General features: G+C 54.8%; 1 protein-coding gene across 2 annotated transcripts; it reads right to left on the bottom strand.

Annotated features, from left to right (window-relative positions):
• Positions 1–4,758: 4,758 nt before the first annotated feature.
• On the bottom strand, positions 4,759–20,792 carry TSKU (tsukushi, small leucine rich proteoglycan). Of its 2 annotated transcripts, none has more exons than XM_055423739.2 (2): positions 19,895–20,266; positions 4,759–9,628 (listed from the first exon to the last, which is right to left on the bottom strand). In XM_055423739.2, the coding sequence occupies exon 2, from the start codon at positions 9,619–9,621 to the stop codon at positions 8,545–8,547; it is 1,077 nt and encodes a 358-aa protein (XP_055279714.1). In that variant the 5' UTR covers positions 9,622–9,628; positions 19,895–20,266; the 3' UTR covers positions 4,759–8,544. The 2 variants fall into 2 exon arrangements, with proteins under 2 accessions (XP_055279714.1, XP_055279713.1); XM_055423738.2 differs by lacking the exon at positions 19,895–20,266 and adding an exon at positions 20,667–20,792 and having other exon boundaries at positions 4,760–9,628.
• Between the last annotated feature and the right edge of the window lie 2,321 nt (positions 20,793–23,113).

Genomic DNA, 23,113 nt, shown 5'->3' with positions numbered 1-23,113 from the left:
TTTGACTACAAGTCCCAGGTTCTGCCACCCACTCTCTGGGCATCATTTTCCCCACCTGTGAAATGGGTTCCTGATAGACTTTCCTCACGAGAAGGTGGCGAAGGGGACACGAGGTGTGGGTGTCAGAGGAAACTTTCGTGTAAACTTTAAAGTGTTGCCTAGACCTGATTATGCAGTAGAATCCTCTGGATTTTGTTTTTAAACCTTGAAAACTACCATCACATGCACACACGATATATAGTGAAAGTTAGAAACTTATGTAAAATACTAAAGTGAAACTCTGGAACCTTCCCTGGTGGCTCAGCTGGTAAAGAGTCCATCTGCAATGCAGCAGACCCAGGTTCAAGCCCCTTCCAGGTCATGAAGATCCCCTGGAGAAGGAAATGGCAAACTACTCCAGTATTCTTGCCTGGAGAATTCCAAAGACAGAGGAGCCTGGAGGGCTATAGACCATGGAGTCTCAAAGAGTAGGACATGACTGAAAGACTTTCTCTTCACTTCAAAACTCTGATACGTTTGAAAAAACAAGATTTCTGGGCCTTTTTGGTGCTTGGTGAAGGTTTGTGCTTGATGCCACACAGAAAGCTGGTCAGCTAGCCTTCTTCAGTCTCTTTCCTAGGAGTTCCCAGACCCTCAGTTAGAAGGAGACTCCAGATCTCCGACTCACGTTTCTGCTGGGAAAGCGGGCTCAGAGAAGTGGGACTTGCCCTCCCATAGCCAGTGGGGCTGCTGCTGGGGTGGGTGAGGCAGGGCACAGACTTAGTCACCTGGCAGAAGTCAGAGCAGTGATGGGTCCCTGTCAGGGTGCTGGATAGGAAGGGGTGGATCCTCACTGTGGACCCTGCCCGTTCAGGCCTATCAGTGCTGACCTGCAGCTGATGGGGAGGGCAGCAGGGGGAGGGAGGGTCCTGTTTCACAACGGAAAGTCTCAAGAGTTGGTTTCTTGCTGAATTTGCTGTGCAGCCTTAGGGAAAAAAAATCCCTTAACCTCTCTGAGCCTCCACTTAACCATCAATAAAATGGACATATTTTTTTATTTTTTGAAAGTGCATTGATAACCAGTTATGTGCCAGGCACCCAGCTTGGGTGCTAGGGACCCTTTGGAGAGCAAATGTAGGCATAGTTCTTGCCCTCAGTGTAAAGCGGAAGCTGGAAAAATAAACAGAAAATCAACATGATGAGTGTCACTCTGGAGGGAAGATGAGGTGAGCACGGAGGAGGCGCACCTGATCTTACCTAGAGTGGGATGGCAGAGGTGGTCAAGGGAGGCATCCCAGAGGCGGTGGTGGGGACACTGAGAGGTGAAGGGTAAGAGGGAGGTAATCGGGCTGACAGGTGTGAAGACAGCGCATTCATGGCCCCCTCCCCTGTTCCTTCAAGCGTCATCTTCCTTTAGAACATGTAGGCGAAGGGAAGTTCTCCGTAGTCACTCCTGAGGAGTCTGTTCCAAACCTAAACCACATTCCCTCCAAGCACTCCTCTTGGTCCCCACGCCCTACGTGTCTGCACAGATGCAGATTTTACCAGCAGGTGGGGCCAGTCAGGAGAATTACAGTGTTTGTGTGTGGGGAGACTATTTTTAAAGCTTGAGCTAAGTATGACTTTGTCCACAGTCTGCGGGAAGCGCTAAAAAGCTACGCCTTCCCCAGGGCCCCTTGTGCTCCAGACTGGGTTCTCTCTTGCCTGCTCTCATCAGACAGCTCTCGCCTGCCCCCATCCAGTGCCTGTCCTCCCCCAGCCTCCTCAGTTCCCTGCTTGTAAGCCCCTGGGTCTGGAGGAAAGGCCCTGAGGGAAGGAGATGGTCCCTTTGCAGGAGGGTGCGTCTGGGTGTTTACGCTCCCAGCTGCGGCTGTGGAGAGACGAGGGTGAGAGGTAGGTCTATCTGCGGGCCTGCAGGTCACTTGTCTGGGCTGTGAGGGGAGTGCAAGGCTGAGGGGAGACAGGCCAAGCCTGCTGGGTGGCTGTGAGACAGAAATATAACAAGAGATGATGAGCTCATGTGCAGGCCTCATAAACTTTAAAATATGGGGCACATGTGTCTCCTTTCAGCTGTGCCTCTCTGCCTGGTGCCTAAGGACTGCCCATCCTCAAGGAGGCTCTGGATGTCTGGATTTGTCATTTGGTGTCTTTGCCTCTTCGGTTGCTCAGGTACCATGGCTAGGTTAGGTTCTTCCACTAGGAAAGCCAGAGGGGTGGAGGAGGGACCACAGGGCTGGTGTGTGTGTGTGTATGTGTCGGGGGAAGCCAGCCTCTGACTTGCATGTTTTGGTTATCTACTGCCATGTAGGGCTTCCCTGGTAGCTCAATTGGTAAAGAATCTGCCTGCAATGCAGGAGACCCTGGTTTGATTCCTGGGTTGGGAAGATTCCCTGGAGAAGGGATAGGCTACCCACTCCAATATTCTTGGTCTTCCCTGCTGGCTCAGCTGGTAAAGAATCTGCCCGCAATGCGCGAGACCTGGGTTCAATCCCTGTGTTGGGAAGATCCCCTGGAGAAGAGAATGGCTACCCACTCCAGTATTCTGGCTTGGAGAATTCCATGCACTGTATAGTCCATGGGGTCTCAAAGAGTCAGACATGGCTGAGCGACTTTCACTTTCACTGTCGTGTAAGAAATCACTCCAATGTATAATGATTCAGCACAGCTGTCAATTGCATTTCATATCACTTATTGTATGCCAGGCACTATTCTAAGTATTCTATGTACATTGACTTATTTCCCATAACAACCCTTTGAGGTGACTAGTATCTCCATTTTATGGAAATATGGGAAATGTGGAAACTGAGGCTCAGAGAGAAGCTGAGTGGCTTGGCCCCGCTCACTTAGCTGTAAGTAACAGAAGTGTCCTTGATTGCAGGCAGCCTCTGTTTAGAGCCTGTGCCGTAACCACTTGTTATGCTGCCCTAAGAAACACTTGCGTCACTGACTTAACTTCATTAGAGAACTTAGCTTTTTTCAGCCCAAAGTAGGGCTTTGTGTCCTTCTTTGCCAGAGCAAGGGGGCCAATGTCTTGAATTATTAACTCCGTTTTGGAAAAGTTGCTGCCTCTAACAACTAATTGGAAAATTTTCTTGTCTTGACACTTCTGTCCTTAAAGCAGTTTCTCTTTTTCTGTCCTTCTGTACCTTTCCTTTCTGTACCTATAGTTATATAACTAAACTATATATAGTTATATTTAATAACTATATATATACGTGTTACATATACGAATGTGTTTACATCAAGAAACATAAATGTATGCTTGCGTTCCTAATTCAGAATGTGCTGACTGATGGGTATGCCAAATAAAATAATAAATAGCTTTTGGAATTACATTGTAAACACAGGAAGAATTTCCCACCCAGCTCAGTAAACACAATAACGTCCGTAAATACAACCACTGGGACTTAAATAAACGAAAGAAGAATAAACACAGGGCATGAGACTTAACCAGATGGCCATTTGCTTTGCCAGATGTCGAGCTACGGACCTACTGAGACACTGGCAGGAAGACGGATGACCACTGCAGTGACTACCTGTGGCTCCGGCGCTGCGTGGATTGGGCAGACATTCTCCCTTCGTGAATATCAGCCGCTGGTGAGGGCTGCCGTGGATGAACACTGCTGCTGCTGCTGCTGCTAAGTCACTTCAGACACTAGGTGCTGATAAACATCAGTGATCAATGCCATTTGCTCCCTGGTGAAACTAGCTGTCGTAGAACATTGAGCATCAATGGGCAAGACCTTGTTAGCCTATGATGATGTCTACTGTCTTGGTGGACATTAGGTACAAGCAGAGGTAGGTTTCTGCTCCCCACATACCTGGCAGTCTCATCCAGAGACACATCCTATGAGCTGGTTTGGAGGCAGTTGATGGGTGATGGTATCTCCATACCCTCTCGGAGAGGTTAACCGCTTGGCCATGACAATTTGGGGAATCAGGGGGTGGTATGATAACACTCATGGAGGGAAATGACTGGATTTTCAAGATGTAAGCACAGCAGGACTGGCTTCAATGGGCAATGGGAACTTAGAAGGGCCCCATGCTTGGTTTAAAACTCTGTTCTTGCCATCTTGAATTCTTAATAATTTTGAACACAAGACCCTACATTTTCATTTTACCCTAGGTTCCACTAAGTATGGAGAAGGCAATGGCAACCCAATCCAGTACTCTTGCCTGGTAAATCCCATGGACGGAGGAGCCTGGTAGGTTGCAATCCATGGGGTCGCAACAAGTTGGACATGACTGAGAGACTTCACTTTCACTTTTCACTTCATGCATTGGAGAAGGAAATAGCAACCCACTCCAGTGTTCTTGCCAGGAGAATCCCAGGGACAGAGGAGCCTGGTAGGCTGCCATCTATGGGGTCACACAGAGTCAGACACAACTGAAGTGACTTAGCAGCAGCAGCAGCAGCCACCAAGTATATAGCCAGTCCTGAAGCACAGAATCCTGGCCAGGTGGCCCTGTCACCTGTCATGTAACCTTGGGCTGCTCCTCTCTGAGCCTCCATTTTCTATCTGTAAAATGGGGCCAGGAGGGGAAGGATTTTATCTTTGACTTTTCATGCTCTGCAGTGCAGGAGACCCGAGTTTGATATCTAGGTCGGGAAGATTCCCTGGAAGCATGGCTACCCACTCCAGTATTCTTGCCTAGAGAATCCCATGGACATAGGAGGCTGGTGGGCTACAGTCCATGGGGTCGCAAAGAGTTGGACACAACGGAGTGACTAACATTTTCCTGCTCTAGAGTCCATGGTCTGATTGGAGATACTCTGAGTTGCATAACTCCACCCCCTCTTTCTCTTCCAGCAGAAAAATAAATGGATTCCTAGTGTTTATTGGTTTCTCAGAGCACCTCTGCCCTCTCTGACACGTGTGACCTGCACAGTTGACCTGGACACTGAGGTAGGACAGCCAGGAAAGCCAGACTGGCCATCTGACAGATGAAGCCGGGAGCAGGATAGTGTCCTCAGCTGTGCATGGCGACAGCAATGCCCAGGCCAGTTATGGGGAGCAAAGGATCGCAGGGACACCATGTCCAGGGACACGTGCCCAGTAAACCACAACTGAATTATTAATGGGGTGCAGCGAAATGCTTGTGGCCTGTGCTATGATGACAAACTGTGCTCAGCTGTTTCCCTCTCTCTGAAACTCAGCTGACATGTGTGCTAAAGGTCTATTCTGCCTAGGTGCACAGAGCAAAGATCCCGTGGACCACACTATGGCTCTGCAGGTCTACCATCCTAAAGCTTTATGAAATCCTTCAGTTCTGAATCGGATATCAAAATATAAGTCTGGGACCACGTGGTTCTACAATCTAATTCATGATTCTATGGTTGAATGAATGAGAAAACAAACATTTCTGAGTCTGTATTTTGTGCCAGGTACTGTACCTGATTCTTTACAAATGTTACTTCCTCTTCATACAATCCTGTGCAGGGAGATAGTTTCATCCCCATTTTCCAGAAATGTGACTTGGCCGAAATCACACAATTTTAACCCTTTTTTTGGAACTCCAAAACAGAATGTTTGCACTAATCTCTATGACTGTAAGATTCCAATGAGCTCGTTCTCTGCCCGGGATTCCAAGAGGGCGGAGTGTGGCGGGCTGAAGGCGGTAGCGATGACTGCGCAGACGGCACTGGTCTACTTTGGCCTCCAGCGGCTCTGCGCCTTGCTTGGCGACCCCTCGGATCTGGGGTGTCTGGCCACGCGCGACCACGAGGTGGCGCTGCGAGCTCAGAGCCTCCGGAGGGGCCGCGGGAACGCCTGCTTCTGTGAGGCCAAGCCGGCGCTGGAGGTGCAAGGTGATGCCCCCACTGGGAAGGAGCAGCCCACCCTCCTGCTGCCGCTCCCCTCCCCGCCCCGTTTTGCAGATGTAGAAGCTGCAGCTCAGGGCCAGGTGACTCGCAGGAGTCCCAGCTACCTTTCCTCCGATTTTAGCGCCACTAATTGGGCTTCCCTGGTGGCTCAGAGGTTAAAGCGTCTGCCCCCAATGCGGGAGACCTGGGTTCGATCCCTGGGTCCGATCCCTGGGTCGGGAAGATCCCCTGGAGAAGGAAACGGTAACCCACTCCAGTATTCTTGCCTGGAGAATCCCATGGGCGGAGAAGCCTGGTAGGCCACAGTCCACGGGGGTCGCATAGAGTCGGACACGACTGAGTTCCAGAATGGAACGGGATTTTTAATACCCACTTTCTTCATATGGGGCTTTTAAGACCCACTGGGTGAAAGTCTTTGGGATCCCTCCCTCCACCCCTGTATTTGAGGTCTCTCCTGCCCCAAGGAATGTGGGAGGGTGAAGTACCAATCTAAGGAATGTGAAGGCTTGGGTCTCACTCTGATCCTTTCCTGTCCCCCTTGCTTCAGACCTTTCCCATATTGCTGGTGGCCAGCCTCTGGCTCAGGGAGTCCAAGCCCTGGGGGGCTTAAGCCATGTGATAGGCAAGCACCCCAACCACACACATAGCCCAAATGTCCGTCCTTCTTGATTCCATGGATGAGCCTCCTCCAGGAAGCCTTCCTAACCCCACCAAAGGGCTTGCTCTTACAGTCAGGTGTCCCCTGTGTGTCCTTTCCCCTCCCATCCCAGGAACTTGAGTCCCGGGGCACAGAACAGACAGGTGGTGGTGGTGGTGACAGTTATGGATATATTCCTGCAGATCTGGGCCAGTTAGAACTTGCTGACCGCAGAGCCATTCAGATGAGCTGGAAGTGGGTTCCCTGTCACAGGAAGTGTGTGAACAGGAGAGGGGATCACAGCATTCAGATGCCAAGAAGGAACACAGTACTTTTGGAGCTTAGAGGGAGGTGGAGACCTTGGGGAAAGCTTCTAAGGAGATGAGGCAGAAACTGGGTCTATTAGGCTGGGAAGGGAGCTGAGAAGCTGGGATCGGGGCGATGGCCAGGTCCCAGAGTAACAGCCTGAGCAAAGGCAGAGGCATGCAAGGGCCTGACAGCTGGAGCTGGGGAGGCAGGGAGAGAGGAGGTAAGGAAGGTGGACAGAGTGTAAGCTGCACTGAAAGGTTCCACCCCAAGAAACTCCCTCCCTCACTCCCCTATTCCTAGGAGGTTATTGGGCTTTTCAGAGGGAACAAGCTTGTCTTGATTCATCCCTGTGGCCCCAGAGATCTGTCTGGGGAATGTCAATGGATGCTGGTCAAATGATGGCAAGAGGGAGACTCTTTGTAGTGTTTATTAAACCAAGGTGTTGGGTGGGGCTGGTGGGGAGGACAGAGCTCTCACTGTCCTGTGGGTGTCTCTGAGGGACCCGCCCCATGGATGCCAACATGGCGACGTATGGCTGGCTTCTACCCAACACCTCCTCTCCCAGCTCATCCCCAGGACACAATGTTACAAAAGTGAACAAATGCAATGTCCTCCTTCTTTTACAAATGAAGTATTTCCAATCCCCTGCCAGCAGGGACCTGGATGGGGGGTGGGGGGTGCTAAGTGACAGTCCATTAAAAAGGCAACGACTTTTATAAAACTAAGGAAAGAGCCCAGGGCTGGGAAGCTGAGATGCCACCCTGGTGGGGAAGCATAAACATGGGTGGGGGCTACCCTGCCTCCTTGGCTGCATTCGCAATAGGATGAGCTGGGCTGTCGGGCACAAGGCCAGTAGGGGCTGACTCCAGGAGGCCCCTCGGAGCTGGTGGGGCTCCAGGACTGCATCAACTCCTGGGGAACCAGCTAGAGGCAGTACCTCAGGGGTCAAGGAGCACGTTTCCATTCTGGACGCTGGGGGATGCCACCCGAGTGGGAAACTGACAGGGCTGGGACTGGCACCCTTGATGCTTCCAGAGGCTCTGAGGTGAACTGACAGCCTGGGCCAAGCTAGTTACCGGGCCCAGAGTGCCCTGGCCTGCCCTCCTGGGGATGACAGGGGAAGGGCACAAATGGGAGGGTGTGAGTCTTGGAAGCAAGGGGGAGCCCAGAAAGGGGAGGGGGGGCATGATTTAAAGAGAGAAAAGTGCAAACAGGCCCTGCGTGCAGGCAGGCAAGACACCGAGTTCACTCATGCCTCTGCTGCTGTAAGACCGCTGAACACCATTTTTCCTTCTCTAGGCCTGTTTTCCCGTCTGTCACATGAGGAAGTGGGCTTGACATTTTTCTCCCATCCTTTCTATAACTGAAGTCCTATCCAGAGTTCTAGGGGAAGAAAAAAGAATGAGGTAGGCCTCACGTGGCCAGAACAAAGATTTATGTCATAGAAGAAACCCACGTCCGAGTGGCTGGACCTCCCGCCCGCCCCCCTCCTATCACAGGTCAGGTTGGTCCAGGCCTCAGGGAAGGCACTTTGGGGACAAGTGGGGAAGGACAGCAGGGAACTGCTGTCTGGTTTGGCATCGAAGACCCTCGGCTTATGGTCTGGGGAGCAACACAGACAAGAGGGCAAGACTTTGCTCCCGGGTGTGGGTCCCAGGTCCGAAGCCTCTCTTTCAGTGATGCTCCCACACATGAATGGAAGTCCCTGTGGGCACTGGCCCATTAGAGTGTGAATGACCCAGGGCCTGAGGGACCCGGGCACAGCCTGTCACACAGCCCCAGGCCGCACCGTTCGTCACAAGGTATTGGAGCCCCTGGCGGCTAACTCCTGGGTGTCTATGCAGTGCAGGGCCACCTTGGGGGTGAAGCCAGGCTGCCGTGGGTAGGTGCCCTCCCGCACCAGGCGCCGGCACTGCACACCCTGGCCCACGCTGATGCTCTGCAGTGCCGGGAGGTGGACGAGCAGCTTCTCGGGCAAGGGCACCAGGCCCGTGCCTGATAGGTCCAGCTCCTGCAGGGAGCCCAGGCCTGAGAACACCTCAGGTCCTGCCCACTGGAGCCTGGGGTTGCTGGACAAGTCCAGCACCTGCAGGCCCTGCAGCTCGTGGAAGCCGTGGGGCGCCAGCTGGGGGAGACCCTGCAGGCTCCCCAAGGACAGGTGAGTGAGGCCCGCCAGCCCCTCAAAGGCGCCGGGGCCGATGGCTGCCAGCGGGTTCCCGTCCAGGCTCAGGTAGCGCAGGGGCAGGCCCCGGAGGTCGGGCACGGCGCGGAGCCGGTTCCAGGCCAGGTTGAGGCTCTGAATGGTGGGCGCCGGCTGGCCAGCCCGCGAGGAATGGGGCAGCAGGCGGTGGAGGAGGTTGTGGGAGAGGTCCACGTGCAGCGCCCTGCCCTGGCTGTGGGTGGCGAAGGCAGACACGGAGGCCTCGCGGAGCCGGTTGTGGCTGAGGTTCACGTCGCTCAGGGGAGAGTTGGCGAAGCTCTCGGCGGGCAGGGCGGCCAGGCCGTTGTGGCTGAGGTCGAGCGACTCCAGGTAGCGGAGGCGGGAGAAGGCCGTGGGCGAGAGGCTGGTGAGGAGGTTGTGGCTGAGATCCAGGCCGGACAGCGTGGTGTAGCCCGGCCCTGCCAACACGGACTCGTTCACTGTCTCCAGCCGATTGGAGGACAGGTCCAGGTGGGCTGTGTCCAGGGGGATGGGCACGGGCACGATGTGGGGGCCCAGGCCGCTGCAGTCCACCCGTGTCAGGCTGAAGCTGTCAAAGAGGCCGAAGGTCTCCACCTCGCACTGGCACCCGGGGAAGCAGGGCCGGGTGGTCTGGGCCCCGCTTGCGGCCAGCAGCAGCAGCAGCAGGAGCGGCAGCAGGGGCCACGGCATGGTGGGGCTAGAAAGAGAACCACAGGTGAGGGTTGGCAGTGGGTACCCTGTTCCAGGGGCTGCCCAGGTAGCATTAGTGGTAAGGATCCTGCCTGCCAATGCAGGAGACATAAGAGATGCAGGAGCGATCCCTGGGTGGGGAATCCCCTGGAGAAGGGCCTGGCAACCAACTCCACTGTTCTTGCCTGGAGAATCCCATGGACAGAGGAGCCTGGAGGGTTACAGGCCAAAGGGTCACAAGGAGTCAGACACAACTGAACTGACTATAAGCACGCACGCAGGTACGCACCCCATTCCAGATGGTTCTCGCGCACCCTGGAAGACACCGGCCAACGTGTGTAGGCACAGCTGAAAATTGCCACCTGCCCCTCGGTGCCCCTAGACGCCTTCCCTGAATACCCCTTCCTCACATAATTCCTAGTCCCTGTTCCTCTCTGGCCTCAGTCTCCCCATCTGTATATGGCGAGTTAGGCTAGATAGCTGGGTTTTAAACTGGAAGTATGTGAACCCTTTCTTGAATAAGATTGGCAGGTGGCAGTGGGCCTGATCTGGCTGTAGTGAAGGCGGGAGCCTGAGTCTTCCATGTGCGTTCACTGTCCTGCCGTGGGACGTGAAGGAACCCAGCTGGAAACGCACTGGACAAGATGTGTCTTGGCTGGCCTCTCCAGCTCGGAGGGTCTAGGCTTCATGGGCTGGTCTCCGCCCGGGTGCTCCTGGGGAGGGGTCCCAGCTTAGAGGCCTAAGTGCTCCCCTCACCTCTGCGGAGCACGTGCCACGGGCTCGGTGCTGTGCGAGCTGGCTCCCTGCACGGTCTCACTCAACCCTCACAGCCACAGAAGCCACATGGCAGCAATCTTGTCAGCACTTCACAAAGAGGGAACTGAGACTGAGGTTCAGAAAGTCATGCGCGGCCGCACGTGAGTGGGAGCGGAACTGAGCGGTGCTCAAAGGGACATGGCTCATGTCGTGGTTTGAGACTGGCTGAGCTGTGCCTGAGACCCTGCTCCAGCTTCCCAGACAGCGGCCTGTCCTGCCATGGGGGCCTGCAGCGACTGTCCCCTCCTCACTCCTTTTGTGGGTAACAGTGGCTGGGTCACAGTCATAAGCCCTCTCCCCTGGCCTGGCCTCCAGGAGCAGGATCCTTCATTCCAACCGGGGACCCTGAGTCTAGACTTCCAGATGGGCCCTGGGGACCACTCTGCTGAGTCCCTTCCCCTTGCCCGCCCGGACCCCCAAGCTGTTAGAGCAATTACACTTTTCTGGCCCTTCCTTTAACCCACAGCAGGCAGCTGGGCTGTGTCCCCCGTTATATAGATAAATAGAGGCTCAGAGACAAAAAGGGTTTTACCCAAAATCCGTATGTAAAAAGCAGGGCAGGATTAGAACCTGCCTGCTCAGTCCTAATTCTACTTTCCTCTGCTGCCTCCAGGACTGGCGGGAGAGATGCGGTCCAAGAGGGGCTCTTCCCACTGACAGGGGCTACAACACAGGCCACTGCCCTCACCTGGCTTCACTGTCCCTCCCTGGATAACTCTAACAGCAGCTGCTGTTGATGCCAAGCACCACCTGTACACTGTCACCTTCAATCCCACACACATCTGCAGCTCCCTGGAGGATGAGATAGAAGGCTAAGCAGTGAAAGAAAGCTGCTAACTGGACAGTCTGTGGTCACCCTCTCCCCCTAGAAGAGCAGCTACTCAGCCCGGAGACAGAAGACACTAAGCCTCAGGCCAGCAGATCTTTCAGCTGGACTGGCCCAGCTCCCCGCTCTGCACCCCTGCCCCATTGTCCCCCCACCTTCCTCCCCCTGGCCTTTAGGGAGGGGTGGGCTGGGGGAAGGGTGGATGGTGGGGAGCAGCAGGATCGCATTACCAGTTCTACATGAAACTTTAAAGGGGCAGCCACTTGATCTGCATTTCGCCTCTTGTCCCCAGCCTCCCTCTGCAGGCCCCTCCTCTCCCACTCCTTTCTTTTGTAGAGTCCAATTTGAGGATTAAACCCAGCCCAGGTGCATCCTGGGCTCAGTCCCAATTGAGGCTGGACAGAGTGTTCCAATGTCTGGAACCAAAAGGAAAATATTAAGTTGCTTCACACCCCTTTTCTTCCCTGGGGTGAGCTTCTCACAGCAGGAGTTCATTACTACCTAGGGCCTCACCTTCCCTGCTAAGCTGATCTGCTCATACCCACCCCTTCCTGGGGTTTAAACAAACACCAAATGCACACAAAAAGGCCTAAGATTACTCTTCGTTCCCAAAGGTGATTATACAATGTGCCTCTCAAGTGCCAAACCGCCCCTCATGAGCTCCTGCTTATGTAACTCAGCTCAGTGCTCCCCTACCCGCCCCCCACAACGAGGGGCCGCTCCAGCCCTCGGCTTTGTCCTTTAATTCCTGCCGGCCTCATACACACTGATGCAAGTCACATACAGTGCGATGCAAACTGTGAAGCGCTGGGGACCTGTGCTTGGTGGTCATCACCGGGCCACAGAGGAGCAGGAGTGTGGATGGAGACCCGCCTGGATGCTCCCAGGACACCCCAGACAAGGTCCCTGCCCAGTCCTGCACTGTGGACACCTCTCCAAGGGCCCCTGTTCTGGGCCAGGCCTGGACGTTGAGTGGAAAGTGCTGACAGTGACCGAGCCTGTCCTCACCAAGTGCCAGTCACATGTTCCCTTACGCCATTCTTGGTCACTCCAGGATGTCATCAGTCTTATGTCCGTGTTACAGAGGAGGAAACTGAGGGTGGCAAAGGAAGGTGCCAGAGCCCAGCAAGCGAGCTCAGGCCTTTGTACCCTCGTAACTGGCTAGGTTCAGGTGGAACATGCACTTCTGTGTGTGGCTGCAAAAAGAAGAGCTAAGCGTCCAGGGTCCCAGGGCCAGGCTCCAGCTAGTCAGCTGCTGTGACCATCAGTGCCCAGCTTCCTAATACTCAGTGGCTCTTGGGCGTTCCCGAGGTCACAGCAGAGTCCAGAGGTCTCTCAGGGTTGTCCCAGGGAGCTGGGAGAAGAAAAAAAGAAGAGGGAAATCTCTGGAAGGTTTTTCAACTTTGAACCCAGAAGGGAGTAAAGCAGAGCTATGGGCTAGTGGTCTTTGAGGGTTGGTGCCTCTGCTCTGCTCAGAGGCCATGTCCCCTTTAGGGTAACATAAAGGGGTGCCTTCGTGTGAGTGACTCAGAGATGCTGGGGTCTGGCTTCGCTGCTTGGAGCAAAAGGCCCAAGAGCCAAAGGCAGGGCAGAACCTTCCCAGGAGGAAACTGAGGGAAGATAAGGAAAACCCCTACCAAGGGCACAGTCCTTGATATTTTCCAAAAGACCTTTGCTTATTTGAGCTTGTGAGGGCTAGAAAGCAGGGCGTGCAATCCCTCACTTTCTAGATGAGGAAGCTGAGGTCTCTCATCCTATTCCCGGGTCCCCAGTGAGGTGATGGCAGCTGATGCTCAGGCTCTGACCGCCTGACTCCAGGCCCAGCGCTTCTCAGTCCCCTCAAGATGCCTGTGGAACTCTCCTAGGGATCTTATGGAGTCAATAAAAATAGTACTCAGAAGAGACTGCAGCCTCATGCAGGAGGGGGCTGATGCCATAATGCTAGGATCATGAGGGTAAACTGCATGCTAAGAAAATTATAGCTATATATTAAAAAAAAAAACAACCTAAATTGTAATTTTAGAAAATCTAGAAGGAAAGCTGTCCACCCAGTAGTGGTCTTGCCCTGGAGGGCAGAACTTTGGGTGGTTTCATGTCTTAATCTCCTCTCCTCCCTCTTATTTCCTCTTATAGCAACTATAAATATATGTATATAGTTATAAAACACACTGAGTGATGAAGACTCACAGGACTGTCTCATGGCCGTCTCTGCTGTCTCTGACCGTGGCTAGCCACAATCTCCAAGCCTCAGTCTCCTCATCTGTCGAATACAGGTGTTAATAGACATCTCACAGGCCTGTCATGAGGATGAAAGGTACTGGTGGGGGGAAGGCACCTGAGCATGGTTCCCCCCCACAGAGGGAGGGTACAGTGGGGGCTCCCCTGCCCTCCTCCACAGACAGGGAGGGGGTGGGGTGGGGATTTCTCTTCCTCCAGCAGACACTATCAAACATGGCAAAGGTCTTACTACTACCCTCCAGGAAAGCAGTTCTTCCTGGGAAGCATAGCTATGCTGTTTCTCAACAGGGCTGCTGAGTCTGGGAAGGGATGACTGATGTGAGTTCCTCTTCACAAAAACCGCTAGCCTCAGCTCCACAGAGAGGAAAGGCCTGCAGAGAGTGAGGAGACTCCCGACATCAACTTGCAGTGGAACTGAGCAAGTCACTTAACCCCTCTGGACCAGTTCCTTCAGCTGCGAGTCTGGGATACTAATGATGGCTCCATCAGCCGCAGAGAGGATGGCTGTGAAGATGAGACTCAGAAGACCAACATCCCTACAGAGAAATGAGGCCCCAACGGGGTGGAAGCCATATAATTGAAAGACCGTGCCTTCTCATTCCACCTCGACCCGTATCCACTGCAGACACAATCAACCAACCACAGCACTAAATTTACTGAGGGCAAGGCAGTCTGATAGGCCCTGTGAGGTACACACTGGGGTCAGGGCGGGAGATCCCAGGGCCTCTGTCTGCATAAGGCTTACAAACCAGCAACGGGGACAGGAGACCAACTCATATCAAGATCACTAGCACCTGCCTTAGATCCAGGAGACCAGGACTCTAGTCCCAGTCCTGCTACTAACTGTGTGAACTTCAGAGCTTTCTTTCTTTCTTGGAGCCTCAGTTTTGTTGTCTTGTAGAAGTGACTCTCTGCCTCCTTCCTTCCCTCGAGACCCTGTGATCTACGCTCAGGAGAAAGGGGAAGGCAGACAGGTAGGTATTCACTGTGGAAGGCCAAGAGAGAACACTTCACTTACTCTCCAAACCCTAACCTGCAGATCAAAGTCATTACTGATCAGCCAGGTTACAGAACATAAGGGCAGCCGGTCGAAGGCTTAGTGACAGTACCCACCCTCCGTCTGGGGGATACGGCATGAGGTCCGCTGAGCAGGGGCCTTGAGTGATTCCTTGATGGGTCCATCAGGACTCTAAGGAAAGTTACAGTATCAGTGGTGGGACCCTAAGAGGTCCCCAGGCAGGTCTGCCCACTGCAACACCCCAGACCCTGCTAGGAGAGCCTCTCAAGCAGCTCTGGCTAGATCATGCCCCTTCTTGGAAACCTCCTGACTTCCGCTTTACCTACAGAAACCAAGTTCTCTCTGGCACACAGGTATCTACATCTCTGTGCAGATCTGTCCCCATGGTCCTCCCTCCTTGGGTTGAAAGTCCCACCTTGATTTCAACCTATGGTGGTGGCCTCTGAACAAGTCTCAGCCTTAGCGCACACTTCCCCAAACTCAAGAGGATTCCAGGGCTGGAAGAGCTGGAAGGTCCCTCCGAGATCACGGGTACCTGAGGCCCAGAGAGGGACTGTGATAGCAAGGAAACGGCACAGCAGGACCTGGGACCTGGGTTTGGATGATTCACGCTACTGCCTGGACAGCCGCATCCCCCAGGCCTGCCAGTGGAACAAAGCCCGTTCTGTCCACTCAGGCCCCTGGGCCACTCCCCCTCGTTTCCTGGCTTCCCGCGGCCTCTCGCTCCGTACTGTCAACACACCTTCAGACGCACACTAGGTAAATTCTCTGCCTTTACTGACCTGCCTGTTTCCTTACTTGAAGTGTGAGCATCTTGGGGCGGTGACCCTGCCTTCTTCACCTGTTTATCCCTTCCCCCACCTGGGGCTGGAGCCAGGCCTGGCAGGCATGGCAAACTTGCTGGATGAATGAAGGGCCCAGAAATTAAGAGTCAATCGCGGGACACAGAACTGGCTGTGAATTCAGCTCTGTACCTACTGGCCTTGGGCACGTCTCAACCTAGCTGAGGCTCAGTGTCCTCAACACGGGCGACAACACAGGGCTGGCAGAAGCATTAGGGGAGAGCAAGTGAAACATTTGGTGCAACTGCTACAAGCTGGGTGCTGAATGCACGGTGGACAGGACGGTGCTGATTTATTAAGCCTTCCGAAAGCCATGACCGCGTTATTTGCTGTTCTTTTCCTCCCCTCCCAACTACCCAAAGAGGTGCCAGGCACCCGGCGGGTCTTCGACTGCTTGTGCTAACAGCCTCTGGTCACCATGCTGGTGTCTGCTGGCAAGGCTCCCATCTCCTTTCTCTTCTGAGGTCTTTCTGGGGCTAGGGGTTCCAGCTCGTGTCCTCCTGGTCCCAGTCACCTGCACCCCAGCATCTCTGGCCCACAGATTTGCCAGCTCCTCACCAGGTCTTCAAGGGGGAGCCCCTGGTAAAGGGACGAACTGGGCAGGGGGCCGAGCACCCACCCAAGATGGGTTTTGTCTCCACTGGCTGTTCAGTGCTGAGTCACGTCCCACCCTGCTTACATTCATCGTGAGCTCACCCAAGTTGACGCCAACGAAATCCCCAACGAATTCCATCAGTGTCCTGGCCCCCAACTGCTTAAGTCAGTTCTGGAAACGCAAGGCAAAAAGAATGCCTAGGGCCAAACTACCGGAGCCTTGAGGGTTGGCTCTCCCAACAGAGGCACTAATACCACACATCTGTGCAAACACATCAGCTCGCCACGCACTTCTACAGCTGTGGCTCGTTGCTGCCTCCCCACCACCCTTGACCGTGGGGACTGCTGTCCCTGTTCTGCAGACAAGAAGACTGACATTGAGTGGGGCAGACCAGGAACCAGTCTCAAACCAAATCCAATGCTCCTTATACAGCTGTGCCTCAACTTACAAATGGGCACACGTGGATTGTGCTGGACTATAATTACATTTACCTGTCTGTGCTCCGTGGGCAGGCATGGGGTTAGATTCACTTTTTCGTCTTGGAAGCTGACTGCTATGCCTGGCACACAGCAGGTACTATATGAAGACACACCAGGCGTTTAGAACATTGCCGCCTCACCGAAGGACACCTCTTAGTTTTTCCACTGCCTCCTCAACTCTCATCTGCTCAGTCACCCTACAGGATCAGCAGGCTGGATGGCACGGTATCTACTGTACACCTGCCTAGAGACCCAGAGAGTTTCGGTGATCTGCCCAGAGTCACAGAGGCAGTGAGGTCAGAGGCTGGACTCAGGATCCAGGTATTCTGACACCTGGTGCCTAGGCTCCTCCATGACGTCATCCCTGGAGACTACAGAGAAATGGACAAGGCTCCCAATACTATTTTCTCCATTCTGAAGCTTGGCAAGTTCCCTTTGGTCTGAGGCATGTGTAGACACACGGGCAGGCAGTATGGGGCAGATGAAATGGCTTTTGCAGTCAGGCACACATGCTCCACCCCACCAAACCTCACCTGCTAGGAGGCCTTGTGTGTCCTCTCTCTGCAAACTGGTGAGATACCTGGTACTGTTCCCACAAGGTCACTGATGGTTACATGAGATAAAGGGAAGACTCAGCTCCGGGCTTGGCACACACTGGTGCTCACCACATGTGGGTTCCTGCCCCACCCCCTGACCAGCGGGTCACTTCAGAGACCAGGAAAGAAAAAGGAGCAGTTGACACCAGCAGATCTGAAAGCAAGGCAGGGGCAGAGGATAGAGAAGACTCCAACATGGATTCTTCCTGGATTCTCAGTGCCCCCTCCAGGGCTTCACTCAGGCTACAAGTGCTCTGCCAGCAAGCTGATAAGGGAGTGGGGAAATATCGCAGAGGCTGAAGGAGGCTGAAGCAGGTGTGTCACTGGTGACAGAATGAGGACAGGTGAGACTCAGCAGCTACCCCTGGGTGGGTGGCTCACTGTCTTCCCCTTCCTCTCCCCTTGGCCTTGAGCAGGTCGGGTTCAGGAGGCCTCCTGGCCAGAACTGCTGCAACAGCCTCATTCCTGGCCCTCTGCCTCCAACTGCCAGCCTTGCTGGGCACCAGAATGCCATCCAGACAGACCAGGACTGCACCACTGCTCCTGCTTTCAAACCTCTCCTGCCAAGAGAGCTTGCCTGTCTAGGAGCCTGTCTTTCTCTTTGGGCCCCACGCCTTTGCACAGGCTGTCCCCTTCAGTGAAGATGACAGAGACGCCCTTTTCTTTGTCCTCCATACAAATTCTCACTCATCTGATTCAAAAGTCACCTCCTCTGTGAGGTTTTCCCAGTCTAACTTGCCCTTCATCCAGTAAAGGTCACTCTCCTCCTGGGCCACCCCTGTCAAGGTTCAAAACACTTTGTGATGTGTGGCCATCTCCAAATCTGATGGCCCAGCTCCTCTCCTGCGTGGACCTGACCATGTGAAGTGGACAAGACAGATAGGAGAAATGCCCTGGGCAAAAAGCTTCCCTCTGCTAGGAGAGGGTACCAGTGGGTCCAAGCTTGCAGGATACTTAGGGCTTTTGCCAGGTGGTGAACTAAGGTTTAGGAGCCATAGTAGATACTGGCTCTGCCTTCTATTGTTACTACAGTTCAACAGACATCTGGACAATGTAATACAGGCCACAAACCTCTTCTCATTTTATTAGCACAGGTAGTTTGTCATCCTATTTAACAACCATAACAGTCAGCGAGACCAGAATTACTATCCTCATTTGAAAGATGAGAAGACTGAGAATCAGAGAGGTAGAATCACTTGCCCAAAATCACAGAGCTAGGAAGCAATGAAGTAAATGAAAATCTCCTTCTGACTCTAAAAGGTTGGAGCACTCAAGCCTCCAGACTGGCTTCCCAGGCTCCAGCACCACCCACGAGCCAGAGGACAGTTTCTTAGAATTACCAACCCCACCCTATCATGCCAGCTTAAAAAACCCTCCAGCAGCTCTCCACTGCCTGGATCTCTGCTCCTAGGTCTGGCATTCAAGGCCCTCATCTGTGGCCCCTGCAGTCCCTCCCAGCCTCAGGTTGAGTTCCATCCCTTCCTCCCCAGTTCTGCATCTGGCAGTGCACAATGCTGACCACCCCTGTGCTGTTTCAGGACACACGAGTCATGCAGTGCAGTTCCCTAAGGGGGAGGCACTTTCTGCCTCTTTTCCCAGTGTATTCCCCCCACTTCCCCATTCTGCTGCTTTTCAGGCTTCCTGGACTGCAGGGACTCCAGGAAGGCCTCAATCTCTACATAACTGCCCAGCCATCTCCCCTCTCCCTCTTCAAAAGAGTAAATTAGTGCCAAGTCAGAATGGAAGTGTTAAACATCAAAGTGTTTCCAGGTTCTAAGGTCTCAACCAGTCAGACACAATAGGAAGGGAAGAAGGGAAGGAGGTTGCTGTCAGCAACCCCTTTTCCAGCAGGGAAACTGAGGCCCAAAGAGGGAAAGGAAAGCACCCACAGTTGCCTCTTTCCAAGGTGAGTGGCTTGTACCCACCCTTCACATCTGCTGCTGCTGCTGCTGCTAAGTTGCTTCAGTCGTGTCTGACTCTGTGCGACCCCATAGGTGGCAGCCCACCAGGCTCCCCCGTCCCTGGGATTCTCCAGGCAAGAACACTGGAGTGGGTGAGGTCGCTCAGTTGTGTCCAACTGAATGACCCCATGGACTGCAGCCTACCAGGCTCCCCCATCCATGGGATTTTTTAGGCAAGAATACTGGAGTGGCTTGCCATTGCCTTCTCCGTCACATCTGCAGGACCTAGCAAAATTCTAGGTTAAAGACTGGCAAGGGGTGGGGGAGGGTGGGGGGTTGTTGGGTTTATCTTTGCCACCCAGGATCAAAAAGCAGGCTCCGGCAGCCTGAGCCCTCCCTCTCAGATCAGACCTGAATTCTGCAAGTCTGGACTTATCGAAGGGTAGAGTAGGCAGGGAGGATCAGAAGCTCCTGAGTCACCTTCTCCGCTAGGCAAGTGTGGGTGGGCACTGCACTCTGGCCGTTCCTGGTTGTGCTGCTCATCGCCTCGCGAGGGAGTTTTCACCCCATCCAGGACAGGGTGACTGCCGCTCAGAGAGGTTAAGCAACTTGCCTAGTGCCATACTGTGGGCCAGTGGATGTCCCATTTGAAACTAGAGTGTGCAAGGTTCCTACTGCCAGCAGCCCAGCTGGAGGTCCCGGGAGCCGTCATCATCTTCTCACCTTTGGGATTGGAGGGTTCAATCTCCTCACCCCAGGGGCGGGATGCAAACCCAGTGCGGATCTCAAAGAAGAGGAGCGGGAGGAGGGGGAAGGGGGCCCCAGGGGCTGGCCTCTCCGCCGAACAGACAAGTCTCTCTCGGTCACATACACTCTCCGAGAAGCGTGGGGCGGGCCGCACCAGGTACCCGTTCCTCTCCTCCCTTCGGCCCGCAAGTCGGGGGCCAGGACCCGCTGCTTACCTCTCTTCTCCCAGCCACTTCGCCTGGGGTGTCCGGCACGCTCTGCCCAGCCTTGGCTCGGGTCAGTCTTCAGGCGCTGCCGATCCTTCCACCCACCAATCCTATTCCCTGTCCTCTCGGCTCTAAAGACCCCTGAGGTGAAGGGAGGGAGGACTGCCAGCGCCCCCCTGGCCCCCGGCCGGGGAAGCAGCGGGGAGGAGGAACGCGGAGAAAAGTTTGCAGCCAAGTCGGCCCGGGTGGACGGGGGAGCGAGCAGCTGGGGCGGTGTCTGGCTCTCGGCGCGCACATACTCCGCGGACACCCAACCCAGACACGTCGACAGGCACAGACCACGTACGCGGACACGACGATGCGCCCACCCACACCCACGCCCACACGCGGGCCCCCACCCCGGGTCCGCGCCCCCTCCCCCAAGTCACGGACGCACAAAGGCGCGGGCAGATGCGTGTCCCCGGACCAAATTCACAAAGACCCACAAACGCACGTGTCCGCACAAAGACCCCGGAGGCGCCGGCCGACGCCCACGGCCCCGGGTCAGCGCCTTTGTCTCCTGGAAGCCCCCTTCCAGGTCCGCGTTCCTCACTCCGGCCGAGCCCCGGGCGGCAGGCGGCCGCTGCCGACGCCCCGGGTCCGGGAAAAGTTGAGGGGCCCCGGCCCCGCCCCTGCGTCCAGCGCCGCTCGCCCGCCCGATGGAGCGGCGAGCCCGGGGTAGGGGCCTCGAGTCCTCCGCCCGCAGCGCGAACTCCCGCTCTGCCCGGGCGCCCGTCCTCACCTGGAAGCCTGCGCCGCAGCCGCCTCGGCACGCTCACCCGGGCGGCGCGGCCGCGCGCCCTCCGGCCGGCGCTTTTCTCGGCGCGGCGTGGCCCGGCCCCCGGCCCCGGCCCCCGCCCGCCGTAGGGCGCTCCCCCGCCCGCCCGGCGCCCAGTGGCGGCCCGGGCCGGCCGCCCGGCGACTTAGGGAGTGTCGCTAAAGTGCCGGCCCTTCCCGGCGCGCTCCCCACTCCGCGCCCCCGCCCGCCGGCAGAGCCCGTGCCCAGCCCGGGTTCCACCCTAGGGAGCGTCGCAAAAGTGCGCATGCAGCTCCCGCCTACTCTAGGCGGCCTTGCTCCTAGCTTTCTGCATCCTGGGGTCCCTGCCCGCTTCCCCGGAGCGCCTGAGCCTTCTCAGCAGATGGCCGCACGGTCGGGAACATCTGGAGGTCGCTGGAGAGTGTGTGTGTGTGTGAAGAGAGAGAGAAAGAGAGATGTTTTGTTAAGAAAGAGATTGGGTGGTGAGGGTTCCCTCTTCTCGAGTTCATCACCCGGTTCCCCAGTTTTTTAAAACGGGTGAAAGAGGTTCTGAGACGTTAGTGAGAGGCAGTCCAAGAATCTGAAGCAGGGAAAAAGACGAATCGACAGACAGACAGTCAGGCTTAGGCAGAAAAGATGGCAAGAGAGGAGAGAGAGAGAGGGAAACAGATTTTTTTTTTTCTTTTCCTGGAGGGAACCGTCGACTTCTGGTTAGATTTCTAAGAAGGGAAACTGGGAGCAGTTTAAATCAATTCCTCCCTCAGCAGCCCTTCCTCTCTCACCCTTCCTTATGGTAAAAAGTGCAGAATAGCATCCAAGAAACCTTTTTCACTTGGGAGTTGGGGGGAAGAAATTGCCTGTTGGATGCATTCCCTACAAGGAGTGTGTGTGTGTTTGCTTGGGGGGCTTGAATTTGAGTCTCCCTGCACACCCAGACACTCTGGGGTTGAAGGAAGTGTTAGTTCTCAGCCACCCCAGAAGTATATGGCCTGGGGACTGAGGAAGGTTTTGGCCTTGAACCCTGGACCTCCCAGGAGCTTTCCTGCTGTGTAGAGATTGGGCAGTGTTCCCTTTATAGTAGCCCAGACTTGCACACCCAGTTTTTTTGTTCCTTTTATTACTTTTTTTCCTAATTAAAAAAAAAAAAAATTTGCTTGAGCTTCTGAGTCTGTCTGCCTGGGGAAGGAGAGGGACAAGTAAGGAGATGGGGAGGGAGGAGTAGAGGCCACTACCCCGGGCCTCAGGGCAGCAAAAACAAATCCGCTTCCCAGAGGACAAAGTGCTCTTGCAGGTCCTCACTGGCACGAGTCTGTGTGGCTGTGTGGTGGTGGTGGTGGTGGCGGCGACTCTGCTCCCCCGGGATAGCGAGGCTGGGGGGCCCTGGCAGTTAGGGAGGTGCAGGGAGAAGGCTGGGAGCCTAGTCCTACCAATCTGGGACAGGGAAAGCTCCCCTCCTTCCCTCCTTTCTGCCTCTCATTGTCCTCCCCTCATTAGACTCCCAGCTTCTAGAACTGGGAGGCCACCAGCTCAGACGTCTCATCACACTGTCTTTGAAATTGTACCATAGATCTCTTTGCCCCCAGTCTCCTCACAGTCGTACTTAAAAAGGATGCTGTTGACATTCAACCGTGCATCCCCTAGTGGTTCTCTGTGCATCCTGGGGCCCTCAAGAAGGGTCAGAGACCTTCCCGCTCCTACTTCTTCAGGGCCTGGAGGTGGGAGAGACCTGCCAGTTCGTGCCTGGTGAAGGCCCCCAGCTTGCCAGGGTTCAAGTTCCAGCCCTGGCACTTACCAGCTCTGGGTTATTTTAGGGAAGTTACCTAACCTCTCTGAGTTTCTGCAGCTGTAATAGAGCTGTTGTGAGGAGTAAACAGTAACTTAGTAAGGCTTTAGTCTGGCTGATAGGAAGTGCCATTGTGGGTGGTTATTACCGTTGTTATTAAACCAGGTTGTCTCTGATCAGGGATGGTGTGTGTGGCCTGGAAAGCTGAGCTGGCTTGGGAGGGGAGAAGCCAGGAGAATGGTCACCTGACCCTCTGCTCAGGTAGCCCACCTGCTGGCCACCTCTTGCCCTCCCATGGGGGAGGGAGCCATCTTTCAAAGGACCCCTCCCTCTCAACCTTTGCCCTGTGCTGGAGAACTTGCATCCTCTCCTCCCTTAAGGTGGAGTTCTGGGGTGAGGCTCAGGCTCAGCATTTGACAATGGAGATAAACACTAACTCTAACTCCCACTGTCCTTTGTCTGCAGGCTCTAACCACAGAGGCTGGAGGCTCTCCGCCCCTCCAAAGGGCCTCTCATTTAACAGAAGCATAACAAACTACCTTTCACACCTTGGCCAGCAGCTGGCGGCAGTTTCACTGAACTGCTACATTCATCATTTCCCTGGCTTGATCTTTTCTCAGTGGGAGGTGGCCTCTGGAGACTGGATTGG

The sequence above is a fragment of the Moschus berezovskii genome, chromosome 14, assembly GCF_049115385.1.
Source record: "Moschus berezovskii isolate FMDL1 chromosome 14, NW_MosBer_1.0, whole genome shotgun sequence".
NCBI classification, from domain to species: domain Eukaryota; kingdom Metazoa; phylum Chordata; class Mammalia; order Artiodactyla; family Moschidae; genus Moschus; species Moschus berezovskii.
This window is presented reverse-complemented; position numbering and strand designations above follow the sequence as displayed.

Coding starts and splice junctions, on each gene's coding strand:
- TSKU (XM_055423738.2), bottom strand. CDS start 9,621: ATGCCGTGGCCCCTGCTGCCGCTCCTGCTGCTGCTGCTGCTGGCCGCA.